The sequence below is a fragment of the Primulina tabacum genome, chromosome 15, assembly GCF_025594145.1.
Source record: "Primulina tabacum isolate GXHZ01 chromosome 15, ASM2559414v2, whole genome shotgun sequence".
NCBI classification, from domain to species: domain Eukaryota; kingdom Viridiplantae; phylum Streptophyta; class Magnoliopsida; order Lamiales; family Gesneriaceae; genus Primulina; species Primulina tabacum.
The window spans coordinates 35,301,358-35,321,972 of NC_134564.1; the positions used below are offsets into that span (position 1 = coordinate 35,301,358).

At 33.1% G+C, this 20,615-nt stretch overlaps 2 protein-coding genes across 3 annotated transcripts; one reads left to right on the top strand and one right to left on the bottom strand.

The window, feature by feature from the left end:
* Positions 1–566: 566 nt before the first annotated feature.
* Positions 567–2,865, bottom strand: LOC142527025 (B3 domain-containing transcription factor VAL3-like). Of its 2 annotated transcripts, XM_075631725.1 has the most exons (4): positions 2,643–2,865; positions 1,330–1,411; positions 1,113–1,211; positions 568–951 (listed from the first exon to the last, which is right to left on the bottom strand). In XM_075631725.1, the coding sequence occupies exons 1-4, from the start codon at positions 2,744–2,746 to the stop codon at positions 745–747; spliced, it is 492 nt and encodes a 163-aa protein (XP_075487840.1). In that variant the 5' UTR covers positions 2,747–2,865; the 3' UTR covers positions 568–744. The 2 variants fall into 2 exon arrangements, with proteins under 2 accessions (XP_075487842.1, XP_075487840.1); XM_075631727.1 differs by lacking the exon at positions 1,113–1,211 and having other exon boundaries at positions 567–951.
* Positions 2,866–7,655: 4,790 nt separating this feature from the next.
* LOC142526485 (myosin-2-like) lies at positions 7,656–20,304 on the top strand. Its single transcript, XM_075630920.1, has 24 exons — positions 7,656–8,566; positions 9,007–9,108; positions 9,212–9,355; positions 9,445–9,595; positions 9,699–9,726; positions 9,899–10,067; positions 10,175–10,238; positions 10,358–10,371; positions 10,477–10,561; positions 10,692–10,795; positions 11,079–11,217; positions 11,576–11,664; positions 11,870–12,022; positions 12,118–12,207; positions 12,419–12,496; positions 12,799–12,957; positions 16,532–16,738; positions 17,024–17,229; positions 17,342–17,477; positions 17,629–17,758; positions 18,075–18,188; positions 18,266–18,369; positions 18,856–19,059; positions 19,545–20,304. Exons 1-24 carry the CDS (start codon positions 8,132–8,134, stop codon positions 19,998–20,000), a joined length of 3,561 nt encoding a protein of 1,186 aa, XP_075487035.1. The 5' UTR covers positions 7,656–8,131; the 3' UTR covers positions 20,001–20,304.
* Positions 20,305–20,615: the final 311 nt, after the last annotated feature.

Sequence of the window (20,615 nt, forward strand, 5' to 3'; positions counted from 1 at the left end):
TGACGGAGGACACTACGGAAGCAGCCAAGGTTGTATGACTTATGAGTCACTGTACTCTTATATAATATTGTTGGCTGTATTTCTTTGTATTATTGGTTTCCGTGGTTTTGGAATAATGAATAAGAAGGATCTGTAATTTTTTTAATGAAAAAAATGAAATAAAGATCTGATTTTATCCTGAAAATGAATTAGCCCAATTCATTATTATGATACAATCCGTTGTAATGTAATGTAGGAGAAATACGAAGAATAAAAAGAATCAAAGACGCAAGAGACATAAGGCATTGCTTGACAATTAAGATTTTCATGATGTCCACTGCCATTTGACCCCATAGATATATTTTTTAATCTTTGTTAACTTTTCAATATTTATTTTGTCACGTGGTGCAAGGAATTAACGCGATTATTAGCTTAAATGTTAATAACCATTCTCGTCATCATCAATAGTTACCCTTGTTTTTGTTTACAGTTTCACAATTTAAACCTTTTTTTAGTGAATTCGTGAATTTTTTTAATTGTTAGAAGATTCCATATCTTCAACCTTCCACACAAATATAGATTAAAAACACATCCATACACTCACCTCTTTGGCGAAATTAGGCCTGCTAATTTGATATATATCAGCGTCAAAAGTTTTTCAAACAAAGGAGTTTTAGCAGATCTCAGGATTAAATCTTTGTTAAGGATTAAAAAGTTGTGACAAATACTGGAAAGGAGATAGCATAGGACGCTCCAATCTTTGGTTTAGGATTGAACTAAATTAGTTTTGGTAGTTGCTTCGGAGCATGTTTTCTCGGAGACCTTTAAAAGAGGATACTTTTCGGAGACCTGTTGTATTTCTAAATCTGTCCGAGGACAGTACTGGGATTCGACAAGGGATTTCCCAGATGGTTCATGATGAGATTCTCCAGCTCTTATCCCACGCTCAAGAGAAACACAACGATTTCTTGCCTGCAATTACAATTTCATATCAACCATTAAAAGCTTACAGCATTTCACTAAAAACCTACAATTACTGGTCAACTGAGCTGGCTAAATTTGCAATAGATCCTCGTAGCACAAAAAACAAGACTCTTTAACGAAACAGAGCACTCTATCAAGATTATTCTTACCAATAAAAAATTAAACCTAGTGCACTCCATACAGATTATTCCTCCAGAATCCGTCAGAAAATGATTATTGAATGATACTATACACCCACAATGAATTAACTGCAATGGAAGATTAAGAAGATGTAACAGATGAACGATGTTACATGCCTCCCTGACAGTATAGTTCTAAAAAACATTAGCCCGCAAAAACATTTTTGTACTGAGTAAAGTAGCTGACCTTGTCACATGACTCACATTTCCTCCAACCATCATCTTTTGAATGAAAGGTTACACAGAATCTTCCTTCCTCATATGCAGAACTACATAAATAAAATGACTTGATTAAATCAGATCTTGGAAGTGCATCACAAGTTAGGACAAAGTTCACGTACATAAGAGCCGCAGAAGCTGACAAAGAAATATTGCAAGAAATATGAGCATAAAAAATATCCATCAATACATCATCTGCGTAGTTAAGGAATATAACACACTTGCTCCACACTTCCTGATCCCTATATAACACCCAAATAATAAAAAGGACCATTTCCACCAAAGTTGATACTTTGGCTCCAACTGACTATTGGACAAACTTGCCTCATCTCATACTCATACTCACATCTTTCCCTTGAATGAAACCATCCTAGACAGCCTGACCTACCATCGCCGGACTGAAATTTCTGTCTTTGAGTATTTATGCGTGTGTGTGTAAGTCACGACATATCACCTCTAGGCTAAAAACTCAAGGTCATTAATGAATTATGTATCGACATAGGTGATACTTAGTTGCTTCTTTGAAGCAGCAACTATGGAACAACAATAAATACATGAAATCACCTATCCTGACTTTCTAATCATACTATGCTTTCAATCATCCACAAAATTCATACATAACTTCACAGATCAGTTTGCAGCAATGATACTTCTGTTTACAGCGAGTTGTCTTCTTAAAAGCATCTTGGAAAACTCATTTTCAGGTTTTAGAATCTAACTAATAAGCATAGGGGTCTAATATTCAGATATACAATCAAAGCCAATGCTAGCATGTTTCAAAGATGAACTGAGCTATGAAATCCAAGAAAGGTCAAATGCTGGAATCAATGCCATGTTCAGCTACATTCTCTCTCTGTAACAATATTGTACCTTCATCAATTATTTACAAACACTATGTCCAGATCAAGTATGAATCGTCAAATTTCACAAAATACACGGCAATTGTCTTTTTGCTTGAGAAGCAAGTTTACACAATCTGCTCCAACAGAGAACAAAGTTGAAGAGAACAACGTAACCAAAGTAAAATCACCTCCAACTTTCACACAGATAAATGCAGCCCAAGAAAAGAAAAAATGAAAAATGAAATCAAGCACATCAAATTGATCAAAATAGCTTGCACACAACCAGAACAAAAGAGAAAAAAAAGAAAAAAGAAAAAAGCCGACAGCAACATCAAGCAGCGAGAGCTAGTAACCGTTTGCAAAAAACCACAATCAAATCAAAACTAAGAAAAAATGCGAACAAACATCTCTAGGTTCTGGGATTGTTCCCTCCACTCACAAGCATCGCAGGCAGAGGCGAGCGCTGGCGCCGCTGCGGAGGCGCCACCCGTTCCTGAAATGGTCGGGATTGGAGCTGGACTGCTGGCATTGGAGACACGACATGCTTGGCGAAGAAGCAACTGAAAGACAGAACCCTAAAAACACTGAAAGTGAGTTTGAGTGCGTGTCAAGGATGGTGACAGTGAAGAAACAGACAACGGGGAGCCCAATGTATTAAATGAAACAATCATTTCAGATTTTTTAATATACAATCACATAATTTTTTTACAAAATTTATTTTCAGGTTTTGATTTAAATTTCAAAACAAGTTTACAAATGTATCAAGTTTTTAAAAACAAGAGCATCTCCAATGGAGGCGCTGAATTGGAAATACATGAACATTGCTAGCAAGTGATGATATAAATCAATGAATTATTAATTTAATATACTTTAGATAATTAAAGAATAATTAAATAATTTCATTTAATTGATTTTTATTTTTTTGGGAGTATGCTAAATAAAGTTAATATGATGATATATTAATAAATTTGTAAGCAGATTTCAGTGGAATATATTATTTTTTGAATATATAACTTAAATAAATATTTAATTAATTTATGTTTTTTTCCCTAAAGTATGTACCGCTTTTACTAATTTAATTTATCTTGGTTATTTAAATTAGTTGAATTAATTGTATATGCAAATTAACAAACTTCATAAATTAATTAAGTTCTTCATTGCGTAGGTGCTTAATGAGTGAGCACGACCAATGATTTCGATGTAAAAGGATGTTTGTTTACCCTTTCACGCTGAGTTTAAATGAGAAACGTTAACATTAATGATGAGTTTATACACAGAAGTTATAGTTTAAAAATGTATTTAAAAAAAGTTCACTTTTAAGTGCTTTTTTTATTTAAAAAATAAAACGATTTTTATGTTTGGATAAACTCAAAAACCAGAAAATAGAAATTCAAAAAACAATTTTTTAAGTGTTTTTTAAAACAATTTTTTGGTAAACAAACATTCTATTTCTAAATAAAAATACTTTTTTAAAAAAATGCTTTTAGCCCATTGATTTTTTCCAACCGAACACACTTTAAGTTTCGAGGTTTGGCTAGTAGTTTAAACAAAAATGATTTTTGCATTGTCTCCGAACCAATTATGGCTGTTTTGTCAAAAGTGGAATGCTTGTTGACAACAACTATGCAAGGTTTGATATTTCCAAACTCGATATAACGACTTCTAAGGCTATAATAGTTGATAATTTTTCTTATTTGTTTGTAGCATTATAGATTATGACATATTAATTATAATATGATTCATATTTTAATAACTTGAAAAGCATATCAACTCTCCATATTGACAAAGAAACACAAATATAAAACTTGTATTGAAGCAAAATAACAAAATCATCTTCCAAAACAATTGAAAGAAATCATGAATGAATTCTTTATTTCATTCAGATTTTCTAAAACTGGTAAAAAAATACGTGTGTTGATTTTTTAACTTATCCGATTGCATATCAAATATTGAAAGTAGGATATAAAACTAGTCAGAAACCAAATTGTAATCACAAATCCACGACCATTCAATTAGTCGTACAGCCTTTTGGCAAAATCAGTTCTCAACGTTTTACTTTCACTCTTCAAAATCTTCACCTCAGACTTCTCCATTTGAGATATGGCTTTCGCCACAGCCTGCATTTTCCGCGCATTCTTTGATCTCTTCATTGGTCTTCCCTTTTTCACCTTCCTGCATTACAATTCAAGACAATCGTTCCACATTTCAAATAAAATGTAAGAAAATAGCTTGCTCGTATAAATCTTATTGGCACCAAATCACAATCTTCAAATTTTCTATCAGAATCAACCAGTTGGTCCAGCCACGAAGCTAGGAGACAATGTGTACTAAGCAAAAAAGATGAATTAGGCAGCATTGAATGTGAGGAATGAGAAAAATCTCCGATTCAAGATGGAATCATCACATTTTATCAAGGTAAAAAATAAAGTGTCTTGTTTGGATGACAACGAGAATAGGTGATCGTGTTTCTCTACCAATGATCAGGCTTTCCATCCATTCGATTACAGTAGATTCGAGTTTTTAATAATTCTTCGATTTAAATGACTTAATTTCTTGCTCCAAAAAGGTTCATGTACAGATGACCAGCGTGGCTTTTAAACAAACCACCTTGGCTGAAATGCCTTAGAATTCAGTTAATAACAACCGCAGCTTCAAAAAGATTTTATTTGCCTTGAATCTGCAATCTTTCAGGAGCCCGTTCGAAAGAGAAATCCCATCAAGTCCGTTCCAGGAATGGTCAATTTGGTTGAAAAACAAACAAATGCCCTCAGCCAAATTTAGCCAGAATTACACGGATTGAAATCGTCAAGAGGGTGGCACAAAATCATTAACATAGATTAGAATCAAACAGAACTGACATGATCAGTAGCTCTTTTTTGGACTAGCAAATATCAAGATATGCAGTATTACCGGCTCACTCGTCTTCTATTCAGAGATAGCTCAAGAATAACACCTCAGAACCATAATATAAAAGACAACAATCGAACTTGCGGAAGGATGAATTGAACTGACCTGAAGGTTTCACTAACAGAAGGTTTGGGAGCCACAGCTTCTGATGTGTCCATCGCTGAAAATAATAAGTTTCAGAGAAAGTTTCAATGTTCGCATCTAAAAAAAAAAAAATTAGTTTTTTGTTCTCTGAAAAGGGGGATAAACCGAACCTTCGGAAAAATTCGTGAACGAATCATCCATAGACATTGGCTCCGAACCATTCTTCTTCTTCTTGTTTCTGTTCTTCCCCATTAATCGAATCTCATCAAATTTCTCCAAGTATCAAAGGTTTTTCAACAATGCCCTAGAAATTAGTATCCGATGGTTTTGTGAATAAACCTTATCGTGGATTCGGATAGAGGACCATTTGGGCCGAAAATAAAGATTACTGGGCTTTACTGGGTAACGGGCTGTTATCAGGGACACAAATAGTATATACTTTGTATTTGTAAACTATATATAATAATATTTAGATAATATTTCTCATCTGTAAGAAAATATGACGAATAACAAAATTTTAATCTTAAAGAGATAAATATATGAAAAAAAACGTAAATTTGTTCATAAACTAAGAGTAGGTTTTTTGTGAGACGGTCTCACGAATCTTTATTTGTGAGACGGGTCAACCCTATCGATATTCACAATAAAAGTAATATTCTTAGCATAAAAAATAATAATTTTTCATGGATAACCTAAATAAAAGATCTATCTCACAAAATACGATCCGTGTGACCGTCTCACATGAATTTTTGTCATAAACTAATGGTGAAGAGATTCGACTTACACTCCCTCAAATGAAATATTGGATTTACTCCTACTGAGCAAAACCAGATTCAAAAAGCAAAAAAATTAAAATTATTTAGTAAAACTTGTACGGATTAACACCACCTTGATTATTATTTACACCTGCACCTGCCTCATTTATTTTCCCATTGAGTTTCTGTTTGGGCTAAAATTAAATTATGCAGATCCAGCTAACTTATGCAAGCTCAATTTAATTATATTGTCCAATGAAGTTATACAAGCTCATCAAATGTGACAAACATACTTCCATCGATTCAAATTAATTCAGATAAGTCAAAAGGATCGTGGAAAGATGAGAAGACCGTGGCAGGAAAGAGGAGAAGAAACTGCACCGCACAATGAAGAAAAGGAGGAAATCGGCCAACACAGAGAACACACACAATCTCTCGCACAAATTCCAGCAAACTCGCTTCAGAATTCTCATAGCATTAATCAGTGGTTTTTCATAGTTTTAAGTCTATATTTCATTAGTTAAAGCTATTTTCTTTCAGATTTCAACAACATTATTTGTTTTATGTTAATATTTTATAAATTTTTACAGTTTATTCAAAATACAGATCATGTTAAGAGTTTATTTCTCAATTTTCAGTCGTTTGTCCTTAGTTTTATTTGTATATAACTCTATATTTGTTTATGAGATCTTAACAAACGGTCAAATGTAGTATCTACAATCGTTGTGTTTTTAGAAGTTAGATTTTTATCATTTTCATATAAATTGATGTATTTTTGCACTTGACACACTCGTAAATCAATATATTGTGCAAACAGTTCTATTTCGGATTAGAGAGCGTATATTAATTACACGATAGTGTTTGTTTGAAGTTATTAGATATAAAAGTAATCATTCCCACTACTCATATTCACATGCAAATTGCAAACAATTGAACACTATATACTTCCATGAATCTATATTATTCAGAATAATTTCATTAGAATGATATTGTGTTTTGGTATATGGATTTTTCCTTTACATTTTCAAATCTATCGCGTGTGTGTCGGGTAAAAGGTATACCACAAAAATATTTCAAGTTTTGCTTTTTTATATAAGAGGTTTTAAACGATCACTTTTAAACATTCGTTTCAAACTTAATAGATGAATCCAAGTACCACTTCAAAGAATTGTCGAGTGTTGTAGAAAAATAGAGGATACAATTATTGCAAACCAAAGGAATAAATGAAAAATATAGTTTACGAAAGATGTTTGTTTTGTCGATAAAATAAAAAAGTTTGGAGTATATTTTATTTTTGGGTATCTTCATGTATTAATATTCATTGTCAAGTATGAGAATTTTGGATTCGAATCAACGTTAAAACAAAAATCACCGACTTTTGTAAAATTAAAAAAAAAATTATTGGTGTATTAAACATCTAATCTAAAACCACACTAATATAAAGAGTAATAGTATATCGTTTTGGATTTACACATATAAGAGGTTTTGCTTCAATATAAAAATATCAAATTTTTAAAAAATATACAATTTTTTATCCAGTAAAATTTTTTATTAAAAAAAATTTACTAAAAAAGAAACTTATGCAAATCCTATTATTTCCCTTCCCTTGATATTCGATAATAAACAAAAGTAATTATTTAATTTAATTAAATAATCCCACAAATATAATATACTACAGATGGGTTTCTTCCCCCCCTGAAAATTATTTGAAAATATCTTCTAAAGCCCTCCGAATATAACAGATATCTATTAAAGGCATTTGTTATTTCAGATGAATCACCTGATCCTTAATGTCGCCATCAATGCATCGATTTGTTTCATTGAAACGGTAACCTAGTACACGAATCTGTTGGTTTGGTTCCTCTGACAATATTTATCTCATTGCGGCGGGCAACAGTTACCATTCTGCCGTCAATTTGACGTTATTCTCGGATAAGTGTTCACCTGAGCCCCTGGTTTTCCTAATTTCGTCCATTTTACCTGAAAATTGCGTTATTGTGGGTAATTTAATCATCCGGATTGAAAGTTTACAGGATTCTGATTGATTCAGGGTATGAAGCTCGTGCTTTGAACAATTCAGACTTTGCTCGGAATTCTATAAGGAAGCGATTATTGAGCAATTCGGATTGAAATTGAAGGGTTTTGTGCGAAGATTGATTTGATAACCAAAAATAAAATAAAAATGATGTCCTTGTCGCCTAATTCATTAGCTCGCAGCTCCTTGGAAGAAATGCTGGAATCGCTACGGCAAAAAGATGGAAACGAGAAGCCAAAAGATATGCCTCCAGAACTCCCCACACGGCCCAAGCCAACATCGCGGGCTCGTCTTCCCTCGGCGAAGCGGCCGCTGCCTGGAAGCATCGAAATTGTGGAATCCAACATCTCATTGAAGAAAGGAGGTGCCAAAGGAGTTAGGGGAAATAGTTTTGGCGCTAAAAAGGTTAAAGAAACGGAACCGGAAGAATCTCCCTATGTCATGGTTTCATCAGACGAAAAGGAATTGGAGGTGAGGTTGGAGGAGAGAGATGATGCCAAGCTCGCGAATTCTCCCCCAGGATCTCTCCCGAGGTTTAAGGAATGCGATTGGGATGGCAATTTGGGGTATTTCATAAAAAAGGTAGAGAGAGTTATCTAATTTTGTTTTTTTAAAGCTGATACTTATCGATCCTCCTCCTACAGAATAAGAGATCTAATGTTTGGAAATTTTGTCTTATCATTTCGTTCCAACAGTGATTTTTATGGCCTCTTGCACATTTTTTGTTGTGATGTTAAAGGTTTTTAGCCGATGGGATAGAATCCAACTTATATTCTTACTGCAATTATCGGTTCCAAACACTTCAATCTCTTTGTTGGATGAGTCAACAGTCCAATGATCTATCTAAATCAACCTCAAACAAATCCCCATCCTGAATTAGAGCACTAGAATCTATTGCTGGTGTCATATTTTTTGGGGCACACAGGGCTTAATTTCTTAAGTTTACCATATATTTATTACATCAAGCCTCAACGTAGTTGGCCAATCTGATCACAGGGTAATAACTCTGATTTGTTTTCCAGAAACTGCATGTTTGGTGTCGACCACGTAATGGCCATTGGGAATCAGGAAAAATACAATCAACTTCAGGGGAGAAAGCTTCTGTTCTATTGTCAGATGGAAGTGTTAGTTCTCATGTCCTGCTAAGTGTTACGATTTTAATGTTTATGATGGCACTGAAGTGCTTGAACTTGAAGTATTAGCGTTCTCACAGTGATATGGCTCTAGGTTATGACAGTTTCCACACGAGAGCTTTTACCTGCCAATCCAGACATTCTTGAGGGTGTTGATGATCTCATACAACTTAGTTTTCTGAACGAGCCTTCAGTTCTTCACAACCTACAGTACAGATATGACCGAGACATAATATATGTAAGCACTAATAGTGTATTTTTGGCAGTATGAACTCTCAAAATCTTGTCTTTTCTCTTGAACAATTTTTTTACTTCTGTCATACCTAGAGTAAGGCAGGCCCTGTTTTAGTAGCAGTCAATCCTTTTAAAGATGTTCCACTCTATAGGAATGACTTCATTACGGCTTATAGACAAAGGCTTTTGGACAGTCCTCATGTTTATGCTATTGCGTGCACAGCATACAATGAGATGATGACAGGTGTTGTACAATTCCTTGAATGTATTTGGAACAACATTCTCGACATTTCTTCAAATGTAGACGATTAATTCTAATGTTAAGCTCTCTGTTGTGGGTTTTGCAGATAAAATAAATCAATCCATCATCATTAGGTTTGTTTGAGTGGTTCTATCATCTTAGTTGTGCAGTTTCTTAAATAAACTCCCATTCAAATATTTATTTGTGCCCGATTTCGTCCTGTTTCACTGGGTAGAATTTTTTTTTTTTTTCTTCACATAGTTGAATTATATCAGGAAAGATATATGTTCTTGTTATAATTTGTAGCGGGGAGAGTGGTGCTGGGAAAACAGAAACTGCTAAGATAGCAATGCAATACTTGGCTGCTGTTGGTGGAGGCACTGGTGGGATAGAGTCGGAAATTCTGCAGACGAGCTGCATACTGGAGGCTTTTGGTAATGCAAAAACATCCAGGAATGACAACTCCAGCCGCTTTGTGAGTTGTGGTGACCAGTAAACCTTTACTTCATGATACATTTTTCGTCTTTCCTGTTCAATCTAGATGATGAAAGTGTGGCTCATTGATAAAAAAATTTTGTACAGGGGAAGTTAATTGAAATACACTTCAGTGCTTTAGGAAAAATATGTGGTGCTAAAATACAGACATGTAAGCATGTTTATACTGGTTAAGTTGGGCTCTAGAATATTTTGTTGGCTTCTGCTTGATTCTTAGTTAACTGACTTCGTTCCTACATTTTTGTGCTTATCAATTTGTCGATGGAGTAGTCCTCCTTGAAAAGGTCAGTCTCCTATTTTAGGTAATGCTGACTCCTATATGCTCTAGTCTATGTGTTCTCTCTGGAGTCTGGACTAACTTTTTGAAACAATAAATGTCATCGGGGCAGTCAAGAGTTGTTCAGCTGGCAAACGGAGAGAGGTCATACCACATCTTCTACCAGCTTTGTGCCGGGGCTCCTCCTGATCTCCGAGGTTAATTTCTCAGCTTTGAGAGACTTGTGGATAACCTAGTTGGAAGCATATGTAACTTAGTACATTGTGGAACCTGTCAATTGGTTAGCATCATCTCTTGCTTAGCTTGCATGGATTGTTTTGTTTTCAGGTAGGTTGAAGTTAAAAAATGCCTGTGACTATAGCTATCTAAGTCAGAGTGATTGCCTAGAGATCCAAGACATCAATGAAGTTCAGAAGTTTCATTTGCTTATGGTAATGTACAGCACACGCCCTTACGTTATATGTCAAAATGACTACTTGCTATGGTTCAACTCTCACCTTCACAATTAACCAGCTCCATCCTATGGTCCATTTGAAGAGGTTTGAATCGTGAGATGGAAAGGTTGGAGCTACTTGGCTAGAAAACCTTAAAACAAATGACATAGTCTTTCATGAATTAAGTTACCAAACATTTGTGATTTAGGTGTATTTCCTAGGTTATTGGTTAGTACTTATTATAAAGTGTTGCTAATTTGTTCATGCTTTATTTAACTAGGTGGCCTTAGATACTGTCGGAATTTGCAAAGCAGATCAGGAGCATGCCTTTGAGATGCTTGCTGCAGTGCTATGGCTGGGAAACATATCATTTCTTGTGATTGACAATGAAAACCATATAGAGGTTATTGCTGATGAAGGTGATTTTATTTTTTGTGTTAGTCTCCTACATTTTACCACCTCATGATTATAAAACTAATAGAAATCCATCGTCCATCTCCCCAAATGCTCTCTTATTTATTTGTGGGCGAAAAGAAATTTCTGTTGGTCATTTCTTTTTCTTTGACATTAGGATAAGTTGTAGGACGAGTTAGCTCAAATGTTCAAGTTTCTATTCACATATCAACTTTGAGATCATCTATAGTTTCTGAATTTTCTTTCATATAATCTCATTTCAAGAAATATAAATTATATCACGTACTTTAACGTTCATGGTTATGTGTATCTACTTTGATCCTTTGACATAACCATGCCAATACTTTTCCCTCGTATCTACAGCTGTTACACAGGACCTATTGCAAGCTATGTCAACTCGTTATATACAAGCTGGAAAGGATAAGGTCTCCAAAAGGCTGACATTGCAACAGGTTCATAAAAAGATTCTAAATTTTGTGTTTCCAAACACTCATTAATCATGTACACAAACACATGCCAAGTTTCTCGAATATTTCTTGCTAATCATTCAGCATATGCGTCCAACTTACTGAAAGAACAAATTTGCTGGGTGATTTACTTGGATGGATTCAAGTTATTCAGTTCATACACAGCTGACCATTCCTTCTCATTACTTAGGCAATTGATTCTAGAGATGCATTGGCAAAATTCATCTATGCTGGCTTGTTTGATTGGCTTGTAGAGGTTATCAATTTATCACTGGTTAGTGGCAAACAGCATACCGGGAGATCAATTGGTATTCTAGACATCTACGGATTTGAATCATTCAAGGTAAAAATCAGTTTTCTCCTTTTAAAGTTCGTACTATGGTGTAATTATCTCTCATTTTAGTTATCTTTCTTCTATTTTTTTCTCTTTCGAACCAGAAAAATAGCTTCGAGCAGTTTTGCATAAATTATGCTAATGAGAGGCTCCAACAACACTTTAACCGGCATCTCTTCAAACTCGAGCAAGAGGTAAGTAAAGTCCAAATTAGATCGTAACAAGTTTGATAAAGTACGTGACTTGGTTATTGTATTTCTTTCTCGATATATGCTTCACAACATTTGAGCGCCGACATTGCAATGTTCTATGTGGCTTTTTTAATAAGATCCTAAAGTAATTCTATCGAATACTAATCCCAAAGAAATGTAAATCATGATGTGGTACAAACTAATGTGGTTTCAGGAATACGAGTTAGATGGAATTGATTGGACAAAAGTAGATTTTGAAGACAACCAAAAATGTTTGGATCTCTTTGAGAAGGTAGTTGTTTTCTCCAATTTATCATGTATTCAAGAGTCTTTATGGTGGACGGGGGTTTATTTTGGTGGTGCAAGTCTGGAATATCTTACTTATTTATTATTGAGTATTGACTGGCCAATTTAATTTTTTGTGTGGTCTCGAGGATCACATTTTTTATGTCAAGCCATGTTATTGGCTATTGCTCGAGTGTTTTGATGATCCGCTGGTGTGAATCTAAATGCCTATCTGCGTTCTGCGGAAATGTTGATTTTATTTTCGTGTCTGAAACCTTAGATGTATTTTACACTGGTGTGCTTCCACAGAAACCTATTGGACTGATATCTTTATTGGATGAAGAATCAAATTTCCCCAAGGCTACAGATGTAACCTTTGCTACTAAGCTTAAGCAGCACTTAAATGATTTTCATTGCTTTAAAGGAGAAAGAGGTGGATCATTTAGTGTTCGCCATTATGCTGGAGAGGTTAGTTTTTCTTATGGCTGTAGTCTTGTGAATAGCTATGAACTCCTTTCATAATCTATATACCTATAAAAGTATGGATAAAGAGCAATGTTTTTCGATTGTGCATTGACAAAAATACCCTTCGTGCAAACTTGAACAAAATAAAACTTATTATTATTGTAATGTAATGATAAAACTAATAGGACATAAATGCCTCGTCATTAAATAACATTTTTTTCATACATAATTATTAGAAAAATATTAAAAGAATATATTTTTAAATTTAAAAAAATCTATATACCCATAAAAGTGTGGATAAAGGACAATGTTTTTCGATTGTGCGTTGACAAAAATATCATTCGTGCAAACTTGAACAAAATAAAACTTATTATTATTGTAATGTAAAGATAAAAATAATAGGACATAAATGCCTCATCATTAAATAATATTTTCTTGATACATAATTCTTAGAAAAAATATTAAAAGAATAGCGTTTTAAATTTAAAAAAATCTATATACCCATAAAAGTGTGGACAAAGGGCAATGTTTTTCGATTGTGCATTGACAAAAATACCCTTCGTGCAAACTTGAACAAAATAAAACTTATTATTATTGTAATGTAATGATAAAACTAATAGGACATAAATGCCTCGTCATTAAATAACATTTTTTTCATACATAATTCTAAGAAAAATATTAAAAGAATATATTTTTAAATTTAAAAAAATCTATATACCCATAAAAGTGTGGATAAAGAACAATGTTTTTCGATTATGCGTTGACAAAAATATCATTCTTGCAAACTTGAACAAAATAAAACTTATTATTATTGTAATGTAAAGATAAAAATAATCGGACATAAATGCCTCATCATTAAATAACATTTTCTTGATACATAATTCTTAGAAAAAATATTAAAAGAATAACTTTTTAAATTTAAAAAAATCTATATACCCATAAAAGTGTGGATAAAGGACAATGTTTTTCGATTATGCGTTGACAAAAATATCATTCGTGCAAACTTGAACAAAATAAAACTTATTATTATTGTAATGTAAAGATAAAAATAATAGGATATAAATGTGTCATCATTAAATAACATTTTCTTGATACATAATTCTTAGAAAAAATATTAAAAGAATAGCCTTTTAAATTTAAAAAAAATCATTAAAAATATTAAAAGAATATATATTTAACTATTATACTTATAAAAGTATAAAAAAAAATAACAGAGTTTTTCATTGTAAATTTTCTATTATCCCCTTAAATTGTGTGTTGTTAGATTAATTGCATGAAAATTTTCTACACAATTTTTGAGAAATCTATGGATTAAAAATTAATATATGTTTGATGATAAAAATATATTTTTTTATCTATATACCTACAAATTTGTAGATAATTAGCCATGTTTTTCAATTGTCAAAAGATAAAAATGACTTTCTCATCAATACAAATCCAAATATTCAATAAAGATATATTTGTAAATTTCTAATTGTTGTAAATGTAAAAATGAAATATCAAAATTTTTTATTTATTCCACCTAATATATAATTAGTTAGTAGCCTAATTATTCCACATAATATATAATTAATAGTCTAACAAATGATAATGAATTATCACTACAATATACATTGATTGTAATAATTTATATCACTTGAAGAATAAAATGTAACTCCTATATTAATTTTCTCAAATAATCCATCTTTATACTAATTTTAAATATTTTATCCTTTTAATTTTCTTTCTACATGTTATTTTATGATTTTAATGCAATTTTGTAATTATATTTTAGTGTAGTTTCTAACTATGTAATAAATTATAGTATCACAAGAAGATATAAGAAAAAATAATTATATATGTAATAGTACAATAACATGATAATAATATAATAATATGAAATTTAATACTAATATATTTTATGATTTTTTAACTAAGAATTGGAAGTAAAAAATTTAATAAATTATTTAGTAGAATTTACATCAATAATTATGAATGTTAATATATTAATAATATCATAAAATATGAATCTGCTATAAAATTTAAGAGAGTTGGTTATTATAAGAAATTTAAATATTTTAGTAGCATTTTAAAAAAAAAAATTATATATCAGACAAAGTTTTTTAGTGGAATCCTTCCTACAGAGGAAGAAGGGGTGACGTATTAGTGTTTTTCTCCGAACATCCATAAAATTCCTGTGTCTTTACTTTTCACAAGTTTTTACATTTCAAACTATATCTTGTTGTTTAGATTGCCAACCGGTTGAAAATATTATTAGAAATATTGAACCGTCTTCCACACTTTTCACGTGGTTCATATTTTTAACTGTTTGAGAAAATCTTTCAACCGCCTAAAAACGTTTGAAAACAAATTTTAAAAGCAAATATTTTTTAAAGAGTTTATTCAACCACATCTAAATTCTTTCGTGATCCCAACAATATACAATCACTAAACAAATACAAATATAATATAATATATATATAATTCATAATCGATGGCTTAATGAAAAAATAAATTATATACTTTTTTAAAAATTATTCATTAACTAATGTATATGAAAATTAATTTATCTATGATATATAATTCTAAAGCAAAAGGTAAAAAAGTTATGTAGAAGGTTAACTAATATTTAAATGGAATATTATATGTTATATTTTATTATCAATATTATTATTTCATTAGTTTTGATAATATTTTGATGAGTTAGTCACAAATATTTTAAATTGATAATTATTTGTTCTTAGTGTGCTTCACTTATATAAATTATTATTTATGCATTTATAAAATCCATAATTTAGTTGATTTTTAGGTTCTTATACCGGTATACGTGGTGCTTAGATATATATTTTTTCAAATTTTGTTTCAGTTCAATTCATTCTATATATTATGCTCATTATAATTTATTATATAACATAAAATCAACGACTTGAATTTTAATTTGAGAAACAATTTTGAAATTAAGATATATAAGTTTTTAATTAATTTATTCGTCTAATATGACAAAAGACTAAACCACTATAAATAAAAACATGATTCAAATTATTTTTTTAAAAAATCAAACTTTAATTTTTATTAAATAATTAATATTTACGTGCATCGCACGTGCTTCTTGCTAGTAATGATAAATATATCTTCAGTATTGGAAATTTAGACAGGAACAGTTATATTTGTTTTCGTTGGTTTAGCTTTGTGAATTGTACTATAATGTGAAACAGGGTATAGATGTATTCTGTGCATGTCTTCTTTGATCATGACTTTCAGGAGAGTTGTCTATTTTCTTTTCCTTATAGAGCCCCATGTTCATTTAGTTAAGCAAAGTTTAAACTTTTTTTTATACGAAGTTCGATTTATTAAATTTTGTCTTATCAATGAACCATGAGCAATAATAACAAATTAATTTAACGCGTGATCAGATGAGGTACTTCTATCCCTCTTGAAACTATGATGTTTCATGACCTAGTCCATGGGTTGGAATCTGAACTTGAAGAAACTGAAGTGTCGACATTTGGTTTACAATCAAACTTGACACATTACACACCCCATATATCACCTTATAATTTCATTCAACATCTTTAATGATTGTAAATGCGTTTTTTAGGTACTTTATAGCACAGCTGAGTTCTTGGAGAAGAACAGGGATACATTGCATTCTGAAATCATTCAATTACTGTTGTCATGCACGGCCCAACTACCTCAGTTGTTTGCCTCTACACTGCTCGGACAATCCCAAATTCCAGCAAGTTCAATGGTAATACAGTCAGGGCTAGTTGCTTGTCAAAAGCAAAGTGTTGCCGCAAAATTCAAGGCGAGACTTGTTCTACCCCAACTTCCAACACAAGCACATGCACAGCTGAAGGATGAAAATTGGAAAAAAAGAACAGGAGAAAACTGTTACCTACAGAAAAACATTAGTTTTTGAATATTTTGATTTTTTATATCCTTGAATGTTCTAATTTTTTATCCTAAACTAAATTTAAGGATGATAGAGCTTTTTTTTACCATGTTTTCTTTGTATATAACTTATCATAAATAAAAATCCCATATTCGTGATACATAGCAAAATTTCTTATAATTTATTCCGTGGTTGCAGAGTCAGCTGTTTAAATTAATGCAGCAGCTCGAAAGCACAACACCACACTTCATTCGTTGTATAAAACCAAATAACAAGAAACTCCCTGGGCTGTTCGAAAAAGATCTCGTGTTAGAGCAGCTTAGATGCTGTGGCATTTTAGAAGTAGTTAGGATTTCGAGATCTGGGTATCCCACCCGGATGACGCATCAAGAATTTTCAAGGAGGTGAATTTTGTTTCATACTTGAGATTTCATCTGAGGTTTTCAAAATATACTTGCATGACATTCACTATGATTACTTTAGAACTCTTTCAGAATATGCTGTCATGACTTTCAGGTATGGATTTTTACTTGTGGATGATAATGCATGTCAAGATCCATTGAGTACTTCCATTGCCGTTCTTCAGCAGTTCAATATTCTCCCAGAGACGCACCAAGTCGGTTATACAAAATTATATTTCCGAGCTGGACAAGTGAGTTTTTGTTGTTTTAAAGACTCATCATTTCCTGATGAAAATTTCTATCTTTACACTGCTATTCAATTTCCCGGAATATCTGCTCCTGATAGAACAATGTTTGAATATCTTTCTACTTTATCTGGTATTTTGTTGTGGCGGACTGCAGATTGGTGCCCTGGAAGATGTTAGAAAACAAGTTCTCCAAGGTACTGTGGAGGTACAAAAGTGCTTCCGAGGTCATCGTGCCCGTCGATACTTCCACGAACTTAAGAGTGCTGTGGTATCATTGCAATCATGTAAGAATAACACCTATTCTGCCAGTAATTTGCTGGTTAATATGCACTTTTCAAAGGCAAAAACTTTTGTGAGACCGTCTCACATGTCAATTTTGTGAGACGGATCATCAACCTGACCGGACTCATGAAAAATTATTATTTTTATGTCAAAAGTATTACCTTTTACTATAAATATGGATCAGGTCGACCCGTCTCAAGAATATAAATCTGTGAGACCATCTCACAAGAGACCAACTATTTTTCAAAATATGTTATTGTCGGCCCTTTATGTTTCACGATTCACTATTTCGAATTATTTCAACCTATACATTTTCAGATGTTCGCGGTGATATTGCAAGAAAGGAGTATGGTGTTTTACTTGGGTTGAAAAGGCAGATTCCTGACCTAAAGTTAAATGGGCAGTTGATGGCAGTAGTACAAATACAATCAGGTAAAGCTTTTCTGCTTTAAAATGCAGCCATTCAATCACATTAAAACGCTCTAATCTAAATACACCGTCTCCTGCAGTGGTTCGTGGACGGTTGGTTCGAAAGCGTTTTAATCGCCTTAAGAATATGAAACAGTCAAATGCTGTTAAGTGGAAACCAGGAAAGAGGACTTCCGAAGTCAAGGTATAGTGTTGAAAAGGCCAGGGTGTAATACCAGCTCAAGACCTTGGATTTTTAGAGTATTTTTCTCTTACGTGTGCATTGTGTTACCTAGTTAATGGTTTAATTTTCTCCGTGTAACATATGTTTGACATATAGGTATTATTTTCCTGTCTTTTCTAAATCTGCTATCTACACAGAGAAAGTCAGGTCCTCCTCTAATTTTACTTAAAGATTCATCTGCATGATTTATCATATTTGCCTCTATCATTCCAGTGTAATTTGAAATAAGAATCGGGTAGTTAGAAAATTATTGATGGATTTTGTATTTGATGATCGTATTCTTCTTCTCCATTTCCAAAAATAAAATAAGAAAAGAAAACAACGACATACTGGTCATCGGGAAATGGAAAAGATGCTTTTGAGTGTTTAAATCTCATTAAATCTCTGATATACGTGTATGCATCGATTTGTGGATTAAAAGTAAGCAAATTTTTATTCGCCTATCAGGATCTGCCACCAGAAATGTTGCCTTTGGTTGTTGAAGAACTTCAAAAAAGATTGTTGATGGCTGAAGCGACACTTGGACAGAGGGAAAGAGAAAATGCAGCCCTGAGAGAGCAAGTACAACACTTTGAGTCACACTGGTCGGAGTATGAAATGAAGATGAAATCTGTGGAGGAGATGTGGCAAAAGCAAATGACATCTTTACAAGTGAGTATATATTATTTGCACAGATCCTTTTAGCAGCAACACTGTAGGGCAGGAAGAAACCAGCAAAATCTATCTCACAATTGCTCTGGTGTTACATTTTTTAACGCACAGAATACATAGGACTTGATTATTAGGTTATTCTTTGTGTTTATGGAGGTTCTCGGAAGGAAAATAAACTTGATTGAGAGGTCGCTTTATGAAGCAATTAGACATAATTATATTGGTACAGGAGTTGTCTGAGTAGGACGAGGCAGCAGGAAACACGAGCATATTTTTCTGCCTCCCATGGCATGTTCTAGTGACCAAGTATCGTGAACAACTTGCAGTCTGAAATGGTGAGCTATACTGTTGAGACCGCTTTGTTGTAGGCTAGCTTCAGGGGTCTTTTACGTGAGTGTGTAGTCAGTTAATAGATGGACCAAAGAAGTCACTGGAAATGAATTCACCTGTCTTCCATATTGAACTTTTTTTGCGGTTTGTCGCAGATTAGTTTGGCTGCAGCCAAAAAGAGTCTTGCCTCTGGCAATCCTACAGATGAACCTGCGAGGCTCAATGAATCCTCACCACATTTAGATTCTGCGGATACATTTATGGGACCTCAAAATCCAGATGCAAGCACACCTATCAGATTTGCTGATGATGGTTTCTATGACAAGGACACAACTGGCGGTTATGCTGTCTGCCCCCTCGTGAAGGAGTTCGAGCAAAGGAAACAAAATTTTGATGATGAAGCCATGGAAATCATCAAGGTCAAGTCGGGGCATTCAACATCAGTAAATTCTGTAGAGGTACTACGGAGACTAAAACACCGGTTTGATACATGGAGAAAAGACTACAAAGTTCGGTTAAGGGAAGCAAAGGCGAAATTATACAGATTAGGATTGGTTGAATCTGAGAAACACAGAAAGAAATGGTGGGGAAAGAAAAGCATAAGATTTTAGTATGACTCAACATTGCAATGACAGTAAGATGCTTCTTTTCGAGAAGATTGATGTTCATCTCAACTTGGTGTTGGTCTGCAGTACTTAGGTTCGTAGCAGTCCTGTGATACTTGTGTAGGCGAAGGTCACTTGAAATACAGAGTTCTGTAACCGTGACAGTTCTTAAGTTATCTTTAACTGTATTAGGAAAGCAATGTCGTGTGTTGTATTATTTTCCATCCGATCTTCAAAAACACAGTTGAATGTTGTAATTAGTGGGGGACAAATGGAAGTGAAATGATAATACCGCCTCTCCTGGTTTGAAGTCACTTATAGTTTTGTTTATAATTTTCCTTGTTATTACCACCCCTAGCACGGTGAGCCACGTTTTTGTGAAGATGGTCCACAAGCTCTGCGGGGGGTCCTTTCCCTTCGACAATAGTATGACATGGATTGGCGAGATTTCCTACTCTTCGTTAAAGAGATTAGCAATGTACCATATGTGGTGTACATATTAACTTTATCAAAATAAGAAAAAAAGGTTAATAACCTATACTTATAAAGTATTTTGATGACATTCCAAAGAGACTAGAGACAAAATAGAGGGGCCTCTTTCGAAGTTACAGTATGTCGGTT

Excerpts from the sequence above, each read along its gene's own strand:
- LOC142527025 (XM_075631725.1), bottom strand. The coding sequence starts at position 2,746 with ATGTCGTGTCTCCAATGCCAGCAGTCCAGCTCCAATCCCGACCATTTC. Across the intron at positions 1,412-2,642 it reads CGCCTCTGCCTGCGATGCTT|TTCTGCATATGAGGAAGGAA; the intron begins GTGAGTGGAGGG and ends TTATTTATGTAG. Across the intron at positions 952-1,112 it reads CTAGGTTTAATTTTTTATTG|GCAAGAAATCGTTGTGTTTC; the intron begins GTAAGAATAATC and ends TTGTAATTGCAG.
- LOC142526485 (XM_075630920.1), top strand. The coding sequence starts at position 8,132 with ATGATGTCCTTGTCGCCTAATTCATTAGCTCGCAGCTCCTTGGAAGAA. Across the intron at positions 12,208-12,418 it reads TCTTCAAACTCGAGCAAGAG|GAATACGAGTTAGATGGAAT; the intron begins GTAAGTAAAGTC and ends ATGTGGTTTCAG. Across the intron at positions 17,230-17,341 it reads CATCAAGAATTTTCAAGGAG|GTATGGATTTTTACTTGTGG; the intron begins GTGAATTTTGTT and ends CATGACTTTCAG.